The sequence below is a fragment of the Saccopteryx bilineata genome, chromosome 1 (genome assembly GCF_036850765.1).
Source record: "Saccopteryx bilineata isolate mSacBil1 chromosome 1, mSacBil1_pri_phased_curated, whole genome shotgun sequence".
Lineage (NCBI taxonomy): Eukaryota > Metazoa > Chordata > Mammalia > Chiroptera > Emballonuridae > Saccopteryx > Saccopteryx bilineata.
The window spans coordinates 241,840,795-241,854,613 of record NC_089490.1 but is presented as its reverse complement, the minus strand read 5'-3'; the positions used below and the strand labels follow the sequence as shown (position 1 = coordinate 241,854,613).

Here is a 13,819-nt window from a genome sequence, read left to right as displayed (position 1 = left end):
CTGGGTTCGATTCCCGGCCGGGGCACACAGGAGAGGCGCCCATCTGCTTCTCCACCCCTCCCCCTCTCCTTCCTCTCTGTCTCTCTCTTCCCCTCCTGCGGCTGGGGCTCTGTTGGAGCGGAGATGGCCTGGGCACTGGGGGTGGCTCCTTGGCCTCTGCCCTGGGTGCTAGAGTGGCTCTGGTCGTGAAGGAGCGACGCCCCGGATGGGCGGAGTGTCGCCCCCTGGTGGGCGTGCGGGGTGGATTCAGGTCTGGCACGTGCGGGAGTCTGTCTGGCTGTCTCTCCCCGTTTCCAGCTTCAGAAAAATACAGAAAAAAAAACAAAAAAAAAAAAAGGAAACAAACAAACAAACCCGGGCTAGCCTGGTCAAGGCACATATGAGAAGCAACAAGCAATCAATGAACAACTAAAGTGAAGCAACTATGAGATACTTCTCGCTTCCCTACCCCTCTCCTTTCTCTGTAAAATCAATAAATAAAAATCTTTAAAAAAAAGAATATAAACCACTTCTAAAGGTTGGGTGAATTGGCTGAGATCCAGGGTCTAACCACAGGAAATTAGTCTTAATTTAATCCCAAATCAGAGGCCTAGTTTGGGTTGGTTTGTGGTATCCCTAATAATAGGAATGTGGTGTTCCTAGTAATAGCAATCTAGGAGCATTGCAGCAAATCTCCTTAGCCTTTTGTTCTCTGAAGTTAAATCTTTTTTTAAATTTTTGAAAAATTTTTCCGAGGTGAAAAGGGGTGGGATGGGGTGGCAGACAGACAATCCCGCATGTGCCCGACTAGTTATCCACCCGGCACGCCCACCAGGGAGGATGCTCTGCTCATCTGGGCCATTGCTCTGTTGCAACAGGAGCCATTCTAGTGCCTGAGGTGGAAGTTATGGAGCCATTCTCAGTGCCTGGGCCAACTTTGTTCCAATGGAGCCTTGGCTGCGGGAGGGAAATAGAGAGAGAGGAAGGAGAAGGGGAAGGGTGGAGAAGCAAGTGGGTGCTTCTCCTGTGTGCCCTGACCAGGAATCGAGCCCAGGACTTTAACATGCCGGGACCACACTCTACCGCTGAGCCAACTGTCCAGGGCTGAAGTTAAATCTTAACTACAGTAAGGAGATATTAGTTACTAAAATCTTTTGTTCTTTATATATTTTAACTCCATGGAATCCTAATAAACATAACTCATTTTAATGTGACTTTTTTTTTTTTTTTTTGCATTTTTATGAAGCTGGAAACAGGGAGAGACAGTCAGACAGACTCCCGCATGCGCCCGACCGGGATCCACCCGGCATGCCCACCAGGGGCGACGCTCTGCCCACCAGGGGGCGATGCTCTGCCCATCCTGGGCGTCGCCATGTTGCGACCAGAGCCACTCTAGCGCCTGAGGCAGAGGCCACAGAGCCATCCCCAGCGCCCGGGCCATCTTTGCTCCAATGGAGCCTTGGCTGCGGGAGGGGAAGAGAGAGACAGAGAGGAAGGCGCGGCGGAGGGGTGGAGAAGCAAATGGGCGCTTCTCCTGTGTGCCCTGGCCGGGAATCGAACCCGGGTCCTCCGCATGCTAGGCCGACACTCTACCGCTGAGCCAACCGGCCAGGGCCTGTGACTTTTTATTTTTTTAAGAAAGAGAAATATAGGAAGGGAGAGAGGGGGAGGAGAGGAGATGAGAAGCATCAAGTTTCCTAGATTTTTTTTTTTTAAACCTTTCCTTAAACATCTTTATAGACGCCGGGACAGAGCTACTTTTAAAAGTCATTCATGTTTGTGTTAACATTTGTTTTTAAGTGGTTAAATAAAGCATCATACTGGCAAAGGATTTCTCAGCTTTAAGGAAACTTTTATGATTTAAAGAAATACTTATACATGTTAAAAATGTTAAATATTACAAAAGGGTATATATAATGAAAAGCTAGTCTTTATTTTTTATTTATATATATATTTAAAATATTTTATCATTATTTACTGATTTTGGAGAGAGAGGAGAGAGAGAGAGAAAGGCAGGAGGGAGGGAGGAATGGAAGCACCAACTCGCAGTTGCTTTTCATATATGCCTTGACTAGGCAAGCCTGGGGTCTCGAACTGGCAACCTCAGCATTCCAGGTTGACACCTTATCCACTGTGCCGCCAGGGACCAGGCAAAAAGCCAGTCTCTTTAATTTCATACCTCTAGTGCTAATCTCCAGAAAAAAACCCATATATATGTATAATTGTTTTTTTAATATAAGTAAAACGGGGAAGTAATATATATACTATATAACATTTTTTATTTAAACTTAATATCAATATATTGGTTATCCCTCTTTATTAGCACATGTAGTTTTATTATTCTTTATAATACCTTTGTAGTACTCTGCTGATTAGCTATAAATTTATTTCACCAGCTTTCTATTGCTAGATGTCTGAGGGTTTTGCTACATATAATTGCTTTGCTATTATAAACAATGCTTCAGTAACTATCCTTGCATGTGTTCTTGTATATTATATGTACAAGTGTATTTTAGGATAAATTACTAGCTTGAAGAATATGTTCTTTGTAAATTCTAATAGTGCAGAATTGCTCTCTGACTGCTACTTCTATACGTAACCCCATCAGTGTATGACGATGCTGGTTTCACATACTCATGCCAGTCATTATTTATCAGCCTTTAATTTTTGCACATCTGAGAAGAAGCTTGTGGTTTGTATTTTCTTAAGTGTGAGTGAGACTGAACACTATACTATATAGGCCTATGAACTGTTTATCCATGTACTTTGACCACTTTTTTTTTAATAATTTTATTTTTAATGGGGCGACATCAATAAATCAGGATACATATATTCAAAGATAACAACTCCAGGTTATCTTGTCGTTCACTTATGTTGCATACCCATCACCCAAAGTCAGATTGTCCCCTGTCCCCTTCTATCTAGTTTTCTTTGTGCCCCTCCCCCTCCCCTTTCCCTCTCCTTCTCCCCCCTCCCCCGGTAACCACCACACTCTTATTAATGTCTCTTAGTTTCACTTTTATGTCCCACCTACGTATGGAATAATGCAGCTCCTGGTTTTTTTCTGATTTACTTATTTCACTTCGTATAATGTTATCAAGATCCCACCATTTTGCTGTAAATGATCCGATGTCATCATTTCTTATGGCTGAGTAGTATTCCATAGTGTATATGTGCCACATCTTCTTTATCCAGTCATCTATTGACGGGTTTTTTGGTTGTTTCCATGTCCTGGCCACTGTGAACAATGCTGCAATGAACATGGGGCTGCATGTGTCTTTACGTATCAATGTTTCTGAGTTTTGGGGGTATATACCCAGTAGAGGGATTGCTGCGTCATAAGGTAATTCTATTTTCAGGTTTTTGAGGAACCACCATACTTGCTTCCATAATGGTTGTACTACTTTACATTCCCACCAACAGTGTATGTGGGTTCCTTTTTCTCCACAGCCTCTCCAACATTTGTTATTACCTGTCTTGTTTTTTTTTTTTTTTCTGAAGCTGGAAACAGGGAGAGACAGTCAGACAGACTCCCGCATGCGCCCGACCGGGATCCACCCGGCACGCCCACCAGGGGCGACGCTCTGCCCACCAGGGGGCGATGCTCTGCCCATCCTGGGCGTCGCCATGTTGCGACCAGAGCCACTCTAGCGCCTGAGGCTGAGACCACAGAGCCATCCCCAGTGCCCGGGCCATCTTTGCTCCAATGGAGCCTTGGCTGCGGGAGGGGAAGAGAGAGACAGAGAGGAAGGCGCGGCGGAGGGGTGGAGAAGCAAATGGGCGCTTCTCCTGTGTGCCCTGGCCGGGAATCGAACCGGGTCCTCCACACACTAGGCCGACGCTCTACCGCTGAGCCAACCGGCCAGGGCCCTGTCTTGTTAATAATAGCTAATCTAACAGGTGTGAGGTGGTATCTCATTGCAGTTTTGATTTGCATTTCTCTAATAACTAACGAAGATGACCATCTTTTCATATATCTGTTGGCCATTTGTATTTCTTCCTGGGAGAAGTGTCTGTTCATGTCCTCTTCCCATTTTTTTATTGGATTGTTTGTTTGTTGTTGAGTTTTAGGAGTTCTTTGTATATTTTGGATATTAGGCCCTTATCTGAGCTGTTGTTTGAAAATATCATTTCCCATTTAGTTGAGTGTCTGTTTATTTTGTTATCAGTTTCTCTTGCTGAGCAAAAACTTCTTAGTCTGATGTAGTCCCATTCATTAATTTTTGCCTTCATTTCTCTTGCCATTGGAGTCAAATTCATAAAATGCTCTTTAAAACCCAGGTCCATGAGTTGAGTACCTATGTCTTCTTCTATGCACTTAATTGTTTCAGGTCTTATGTTTAGATCTTTGATCCATTTTGAGTTAATTTTGGTACAGGGGGACAGACTGTAGTCCAGTTTCATTCTTTTGCATGTGGCTTTCCAGTTTTCCCAGCACCATTTATTGAAGAGGCTTTCCTTTCTCCATTGTGTGTTCTTGGCCCCTTTATCAAAAATTATTTGACTATATATATGTGGTTTTATTTCTGGGTTTTCTGTTCTGTTCCATTGGTCTGAGTGTCTATTTTTCTGCCAATACCATGCTGTTTTGATTGTCGTGGCCCTATAATATAGTTTGAAGTCAGGTATTGTAATGCCCCCAGCTTCATTCTTTTTCTTTAGGATTGCTTTGGCTATTCGGGGTTTTTTATAGTTCCATATAAATCTGATGATTTTTTGTTCCATTTCTTTAAAAAATGTCATTGGAATTTTGATGGGAATTGCATTAAATCTGTATATTGCTTTGGGTAATATGGCCATCTTGATTATATTTATTCTTCCTAACCAAGAACAAGGTATATTCTTCCATCTCATTATATCTTTTTCGATTTCCCTTAACAATGGTTTATAGTTTTCATTATATAAGTCCTTTACATTCTTTGTTATGTTTATTCCTAAGTATTTTATTTTTCTTTGTTGCAATGGTGAAGGGGATTGTTCTTTTGAGTTCGTTCTCAAATGTTTCATTGTTGGCATATAGAAAGGCTGTTGACTTCTGTATGTTAATTTTGTATCCTGTGACCTTACTGTATTGGCTTATTGTTTCTAGTAGTCTTTTTGTGGATTCTTTGGGATTTTCGATGTATAGGATCATATCATCTGCAAAAAGTGATACCTTTACTTCTTCTTTTCCAATATGGATGCTTTTTATTTCTTTGTCTTTTGACCACTTTTTAAAACTGAGTGAGATGGCTTTTGCCTTTTGGTTGTTTTTTTCCTGATAATTTCTAAGAGTTCTTTGTATATCAAGTAGATTATTTCTTTTTCATTTTTAGTATGTTTTTGGAACAAAGAATTTATGTGGTGTTTGTTTTTAGGTCATTCAATATTAACAGAGTTGCAACTCAGGCTGTGGAAGATGTTTTAAATATTGGTGAGTACCAATAAAAGCTATTGTATATTACAGTTATAATATGCTATATAATGTATATGTTTTATGATGCTAGGAAACATTCTATTTAATCAAGATATTTTCCCCTTTTCTTTTTCACTAGCAAACCGACAAGGAAATTTAAGTCTTCCATTGAACAGAGAACTGGTAGAGAAAGGTCAGTAACAAATAATCATAATTACTAACAGTTTCATTGAAGTTCTGTATTGATTTTAGGATGTTATCATGATGTATACTTGTCTGATTAGCAAAGCACAGTACTTTTTTGGACTTGAACATACTTTTAATATCACTTTAAATATATTTAAACAAGAAGAAATTTTAAACCGAACTTTTATATTATGATCTTTGTCAACCATGAAATATAACCTCTATGTCAGGAACAGCGTAACTGAAAATATGCCCTGGGGAATAGGGAAACACAGAAAATCACGTATCTGGCGGCTGGGGAACGCACAGGGAACTCGGTGTGCCATTATTTCCCCTGAATGAAGAGTTCACGGGGCTGTAAATGCTTATCTTCACATTCTCAAATGTTCTTTGGCCTTCTACCTACTCCTGCCCAGATCCTTCCGGGCTCCTTTGAGAGAACTAGTCCTGTTGGGAGAAGGGACACTCATCAGGGAATTTGAACATCTGTGATCTAGTCCCAGAACAACTAGTGACTCCCTGTGAGAGGACAGCGACTCCCCACTCCCTGCTTCCTCACTGGGCACAGGGAGTCTGCAGAGTCTCTAAATTTTATTGAGAAATATTTAAATTCTCAAATTATGAAAAATACATTTGTTTGATTTGCATGTGAAATTTTAACATACTGAAGTCCACTTATTTACCAAGATCACTGTTGTACAGACCTCAAACTATCTGAAGAGTATCCTTCAATATCAAGCTAAGTTATTTTAAAAAACAACCAAAACCCCAAACTTGTTTACAGTTGCATCTACCTACCTTTGTAAGGATTTGCCAACATACAACCAAAATGAATTGTAGATACAAAGTGGATGTCAACACATAAAAGATTAAATTGTCATCTATCCGTAAACACAGACACTTGAATTTGTGAGTTATCAGAATTACTTCATTCTTATTCGTTGTCTTTAAAATGATTTAGCAAAACATCAGAAATGTGATACAGCTTTTTAACAGTGTCAGTTCCTATATCTGTATATTGGGACTTCTACACAAGAATGCCTTTGTTGGGTACGTGGCTTGCCTTTAAAATACTAGTGTGAAAACAGGACCATACTCTGGTCCTTTATTTCTCTAAAATGGAGTGTTCTCTTCCTCTCAGTTTGAGACCTAATGATTATTTTAATCATGGCTTGTGAGCTAGCATTAGCATTAAATCTAAGTTAAAGAAAGGAAAATTAGCCATGTATAGTAATTGTTTTCATTATGTAATTAAACAAACGATATATATAGACCAACTGAAACTTAGGTATGTAAGTTAATTTAAGGGTATAGATAAAAGAAAGATTATTTTTCTCTTAATAAACAAACTGCTCTACTGACTAGACACAATTGCTTTGAAGGCTGTCTGTCTTCGGAAGCGGAGTGGGTGGCAGAGTTCAGTCCCTGATGTCCTGGAGCAGCTTTCTCTAGAGCTAGCACCATTTTGTGTGTGGGCCCAGAGAGACAAATTCTTCTTCTATTTTTTATTTTTTCTGAAGTGAGAAGCGGGGAGGCAGACAGACTCCCGCATGCACCCAACCAGCATACCCCGGGGGCGATGCTTTGCCCATCTAGGGCATTGCTCTGCTGCAACTGGAGCCATTCTAGTACCTGAGGTGGAGGCCATGGAGCCATCCTCAGCGTCCAGGGCCTACTTTGCTCCAGTGGAGCCTTGGCTGTGGCAGGGGAAGAGAGAGACAGAGAAAGAGAGGGGGAAGGGTGGAGAAACAGATGGGTGCTTCTCCTGTGTGCCCTGGCCAGGAATCAAACCTGGGACTTCCACATGCTGGGCCAACGCTCTACTGCTGACCTAACTGGCCGGGGCAAAATCTTATTTTTCAAAATGAATTAGATTTTTTTAAAAGAACCCAAAAATTCAAGTGAAATTTTGAAAAATCAGGTAGATTATCTGACGGTCTTATGTCTTTTAATGTGCTTCTGAACTAAGCGTACTTCAAGCCATGCTTCTGTGTACAGTTGACTTGAACCAGTTTGTGCTTTACCTGCCAACTTTCACGTGCCTCTTGGTTAGACAGAAAGCAGGTCCCAACGATTTCTAAAGCTATCTCAACTAATGGCATTTTCAGTAGTGAAGGCATACTGCCTATCAGTATTTGAGAGTGCATTTTATATCAAAACATTAACTTATACTTGTGAACTTTCTGACATGGTATTTTGGAAAAGAACTTGGCAGGGGACTGTGGCAACTCAGGTTGCATTTTTGAGTGCCATAAACTAGTTCCTCCATTATTACCAGCTTTGAATTTTCCCCCCCAAATGTACATATTTCTATATTGTGAATAATGTCAGCTTCAGTGGACTAATCTTGGAACCTAATCCTCATTTTTAAAGTTTGTTTTTTTAATGGAATATGTAGTGAGTTCTAAGATACTTGATACCAAACAGACCTTTGGAACAGACTGCTTTTAAGCTGGGAATGGTGTCCAGTCTTCATTTTGCACTTCTCAGGTGACTGTTACTGAATGTGCTAATGTTTTTTTCTTTCTTCACAGTAACAAATGAATATAATGAATCGCTGCTCTATAGTCCAGAAGAACCAAAAATACTTTTCAGTATTCGAGAACCAATAGCAAACAGAGTCTTCTCAAGCAGCCGTCAGCGTTGTTTCACCTCGAAGTAAGCTTCCCAAGTCTGTTTTCATCCCTTGTAACTATAAAGCACACTTGGTTTTAAAAGTATTAAATTTCATTCAAACTAAATCTGGTGGGAGAAGTAGCACCTGTGGAATGAAGGAGGCTCATGTTAGCCTGTCTAAAAAGATCCTTTCTTTCACTGTGGCATTTTAGAGAAACTGAAATGTAAAGGAAGACTGTAGAAGGGGTATAGTTACTTAATTGGATGATGTGGATGTTATTTTAAAATTTATTTAGATCACACTAAGATCAAATTGTTTTAAAAGAAACTGACTGGAAAGCAACCTTTATCACATGCTGTGGAATAAAAGCTGGATAAACATTTATATAAAACCTAAATTGTGTAGCAGTAAACCTACAGAGTAGGATTCATGTCTTTTCCCTCCCACATCTGCTACTTTAGATAAAAAATTAAGGGTTTTAAAGAAACTGTTATTTAGGGTTAAGAAAAATCATTAAATGAGATACGCTTTCTGCTTAGGGTTTGTGTTCGCTCTCGTTGCTGGGATGCCTGCATGGTTGTGGACGGAGGAACTTCTTTTGAGTTTAATGATGGAGCAATTGCTTCAATGACAATCAATAAAGAAGATGAGCTTCGAACTGTGCTTCTAGAACAGTGAAAGATTTCCTCAGATGACACATTTTGATTACCAGAAAAATACTTTTACTGCAGGAACAGACTACCAGTCATAAAGCTACATATTTTGGTTAATGTTGAGACTGGTTGGCCCTGGGCTCAAAGGTGACTGAGATTTGTGTTGGATTTTGATGGAAAAGATGTTCACTGTGTGAGAAAATGGTTGGACTAACCTGTTAGAATTTATACCAGTGGAATTTTTATATTGTTTATGATTGGTATCCAAGAGTGCTGATACCTTTTTAAATTTAGGGAGGTAGGCTCAAATAAAGGATTAAATGTTTAGGATTTGTAATTTAACTGTACAACTTTTTTCCTTCTCTTTTCTCCTAACTTTGTGGAATTGGGCAAAACAAACACATTATTTGATTAGTGTATATTTTTTTATAGCACCTAAAAATCAAGATTTAAAAAAATTTTGATGGAGAATTTTGATAAATCCTGATGTTGACCTAATTGAAGTAGGTAAATGTGTTTTTATATGTGCTAAGAATTTTCTAATTTCAGAACATATTATTATGACTATTGACTTAAGAATTTCAAACAACCATTTTTGAAGTTATTTATAGTTTTCATTTAATTGACTTACAGGTTAATTTTGACAGTGCTGGGTGAACTGAAATCATGATGCTATTACAAATGTGTTAATTGTCCCATAGCTATTTCAGGTCATAGCCAATTTGTTAAAAATTATTTGAGTCTAATAGATTTCTTCCATATTTAAAACTCTAACATGGATTCAAAGACTAAAAGGATGAACTGATTAGACATATTCCACTAGGAGTTTGCTCAGATCTTTAAAAAGTATTTTTATCTACTTTTAATGTCATGATAATTTTCATATTCCAAGTTTTACACATTAGTTTTGGAGGATAAAATGCTATGGCTTTTCTACCCCCGGCCCCCATGAGAGTTCCTCTACTTTTGGAGGAAAATTTTTTTTATCTAATTCTTGATTTACTTATATGTAATCCTAGAATCCTCACAAAAAGCACTTAACTGCTGCATCATGAGAACAGTGGTAGTCTCATGTCATTTTTCAAAGTTGTATGTTTTATTCACTAGCTATGAAAAAATTTTATTCAATCATTGAAGTATTGAATACCCATTCTGTGCCATGCACTGTACCCATCGCTGGGTGGATATACATTGGTGAATGAAACAGACTCTCCTGATAGAACTTGAGTAGTGTGAGCTTGGAAGTAAATTCTGTAACAGCTAAGATGCATAATCAAATTGAGTGCTCTTCATTTTGCTAACATTTAACGTTTTTGTCAAGTGTTTTACATAAATGTTACTACACAAAAGTAATCTAGGTTTCGATATATATCCAGAACAAGAACCTGCTTTTCCTTTTTAGTGAAGAGTATGTATAGACACTCATTAGCAAAGCATTTACATGATACATACAGTGAAAATGGTGTTTTCCCAGAGCTGGGTCTAGTTTCTGGTTTGACATAAAAATGATATCCTTCAGGTCTACTTTATATAGTGAAAGTCTACACTACAGAAATTCCCCTGGTAGGTTCGAAATGCCTTCTTGACAAAAACACCAATCCCACCTTTAACATCAAGGAATTCTGATTGTCCATATGGTACCATAGATGTTAATATGTAACATATTAATAGGTAACCTGTTGTGTAAAGTTGTTCATAAGCCACATTTTAAAGGTTTAAAAAATGCTTAATGTGCTCCATTTGCAATATAACTTTTAATATTTCTGCTATGTGGTAGGGATTTATTTGTAAGAGATGATGAGAGGCAAAGGATGTTAGAATACAAAAAATGTTTTTATGAATTAACCTTTAATGGCAACAAGATGTGAATAAAATTAAACTACTATTGTTATTTCCTCTTTTATTTATTTTAACTCTTATGGGGTCATTATATCTGAAAACATGGTTTTCCAAAAATGTTACGTTTCGTCTTTCTCCCCACCACTATGTATTATTCTTTGCTCTGTTGACTTCATTTACTGCTCATCTTTGATGCAGAAGCATGAGTTGTTATATAGTCAGGATAAAGTGCTTACCTGGTAAGTATAGAGGCACTTTAGATGATTTTGACTTAATATATATTTCTTGTTGCCCCATGTGTATTCATATTTATGGCCCTGGGAAATCCAACCATGGGAGAGCAGTGGTCACAAAGGGGAAGTTGTCTTTTTGCTTGTTCGGGGTCAGGATCTCTAGTGGAAAGGGGCTCTAGTTTCCCCAGTCCCCAAAACTTGCCTCCTTAGATGCTCTGTACTATCCCCTGTGCTATTTTTGAAACACAGAATCCTCCACACTATGGATCTTCAGGACAGTTGAGTTCACCAGGATAAAAGGGACACAGTGTTGTCACTTTATCCAGAAATAAGAATTTTGCACTTGGCCAGAGTACCCCTCAGATCTCTGCAACTTGTGGCTAGGGTATAGCAGAGGGAGGAGTCAAGAGCTGGAGGCAGATCAGATTTTAACTCCATAAAAATGACAGCCAGCTGTTAAGGAACCACAGAAGACCCCAAATAGCCAAAACAATCTTGAGAAAGAACAGAGCTGGAGGGATCATGCTCCCTTATTTCAAACTATATTTCAGTGCTCTGAAAACAGTAGTGTATTTGTATAAAAACAGCAATGTATTTGTATAAAAACAGACACATAAATCAATGGAACAGAATAGAGAACCTAGAAGTAAACTCATGCATCTATGATCAATTAATTTATGAGAAAGGAGCTAGTCTTCAATAAATGGTACTGGGGAAATTGCACAGAACACGCAGAAAAAACGATGACAGACTTACATCACACACAAAAACTAACTCAAAGTGGGTTCAGGACTTGAGCAGTAAACCAGAAATCATAAAACTAGAAGAAAAAGTAAGCAGTAGATTTCTTGACATCAGTCCTGCTGATGATTTTTTGGATTTGACACTGAAAGCTAAGGCACCAAAAGCAAACACAAATGAGCTGACATCAAACTAAAAAGCTTCTGCACAGAGGAAACCAGCAACAGAGTGAAAAGAAACAGTCCACTGAAGGAGAAAAAATATTTGCAAGCCATCTATCTGATAAGGGGTTAATATGCAAAATAATTTTAAAAATTCATACAACTCAATGGCTAAAGAAAGATTTAAAACGTGGATAAGAGGATATTAACATATACCATCTTTTGTTTATCCATTCATCCATACAGGTTGTTTCTGTATCTTGGTTATTGTAAATGGTTACTGACAATGAACATGGGGTGTTCATTGTCAGTAACCTCGGCTGGTGGCCGAGGATAGGTGGGTCCACGTTGAAATCGGGCAGACAGTAGAGACACTGCAGAGTCGGAAAGCGGTGGGTTATTCTCGTTTAACAGTCTCACAATGGCGGACAAGCACACAGGCAGGGGAGACCGCCTCTCAGGCAAACAAACAGCAAAATGGCCCCTCACAGTGGTGGGCAGGTAACCTGTCATCTGCAATCCCCCTGAACGCAAGCACCCATAGCCTTACATAGACTATACACATGTGGCATCGCCACGTGTTCACGCATCAACCAGGCAAAGTGCTTGCAGCCAGTAAACCAGCGATCGAGCCTAACACAGCTGCTTTCCACAGGTGCATGGATCTTTTCAAGTTAGTTTCCACTGTGTGTACATACAGACACACCAGATTATTCTACAGCCATAAAAAATAAACTCTTACACCATTTGTGACAACATGGGTGGACCTTGAGGGCATTATGCTTGTGAAATAAGTCAAAAGAAAAACCAAACACTGTATCATCCCACTTATATGTAGAATATTAAAAAAAAAAAATTCCAAGCTCACAGTACACACAGTACATTGGTGAATGCCAGAGGCTGCAGGCTGGGTGGGTGAATAGGTCAAGTGGGTCCAAAGCGACAAATTCCCAGTTCTAAAATAAGTCGTGGGAATGTCATGTACAGAAGGGCTATTATAATTAACAATACTGGACTGCATATTTGAAAGCTGCTGAGAATAGATTTTAAAAGTTACCATAAAAAGTTCTGTGTTAACTGATGTGTGGTGGTTATCGCTTTATATTGAATCATTATGTTGTACACCTGAAACTAATATAATACAGGCCAATTAAACCTTAATTTAAAAAAAGAATGTCGCCTGACCTGTGGTGGTGCAGTGGATAAAGCGTTGACCTGGAACACTGAGGTCACTGGTTCAAAACCCTGGGCTTGCCTGGTCAAGGCATATATGGGAGTTGATGCTTCCTGCTCCTCCCCCCTTTCTCTCTCTCATTCTAACTCTCTCTCCTCTCTAAAATGAATAAGTAAATAAAAAATTTTAAAACAGAAATTTATTTATTATTTTTTTTTTTTAGAGAGGAGGGGGGGAGAGAGAGTGAGAGAGAGAGAGAAGGGGGAGGAGCAGGAAGCATCAACTCCCATATGTGCCTTGACCAGGCAAACCAGGGTTTTGAACCGGCAACCTCAGTGTTTCCAGGTTGACGCTTTATCCACTGCGCCACCACAGGTCAGGCAAGTAAATAAAAATTTTTTTAAAAAAAGAATGTCAATCAAATGCAGTGTGTGGACCATGTTTGGAACCTGATCATACACACACCCAGGTAAGAGAACACTTGAGACAAGTTGATATTTAATGTTTCAGAATTACCTCAGGAGAATCTATCTTTTAAAGGTATATACTAAAATATTTATGAAGTCAGTAGGTTTGGGTTTTGCTTCAAAATCTTGTTTGGGGCAGTTGAGGGAAGGATGGAGGACATGATGGAGAGCGACTGCCATGAGTTGATGACTGTTGACAGCGGATGATGAGGCTCACCATATATATTAGAGAATTATATTTTAATTCTTCCTGCATTTTAATGTTTTTCATAATCGAAAACAGAAAAGGAATCATAGTAGTGATAAGGGGGGAAAAGCAAAAAAAAACCCCAAAACTATAATATTCAAGAAGAATCACCATTCTATCATTTGAA

The 13,819-nt window shown here is 39.1% G+C and overlaps 1 protein-coding gene across 3 annotated transcripts in view; it reads left to right on the top strand.

The window, feature by feature from the left end:
* NADK2 (NAD kinase 2, mitochondrial) overlaps window positions 1–10,721 on the top strand; it is a 39,936-nt gene extending 29,215 nt beyond the window's left edge. For all 3 annotated transcript variants that reach the window (XM_066239874.1, XM_066239867.1, XM_066239860.1), the window contains 4 exons: window positions 5,337–5,392; window positions 5,514–5,567; window positions 8,095–8,218; window positions 8,717–10,721. In XM_066239874.1, coding sequence (XP_066095971.1) covers window positions 5,337–5,392; window positions 5,514–5,567; window positions 8,095–8,218; window positions 8,717–8,855 — 373 coding nt within the window. In that variant the 3' untranslated portion in view covers window positions 8,856–10,721. The remainder of the gene's footprint in view (window positions 1–5,336; window positions 5,393–5,513; window positions 5,568–8,094; window positions 8,219–8,716) is intronic.
* Window positions 10,722–13,819: the final 3,098 nt, after the last annotated feature.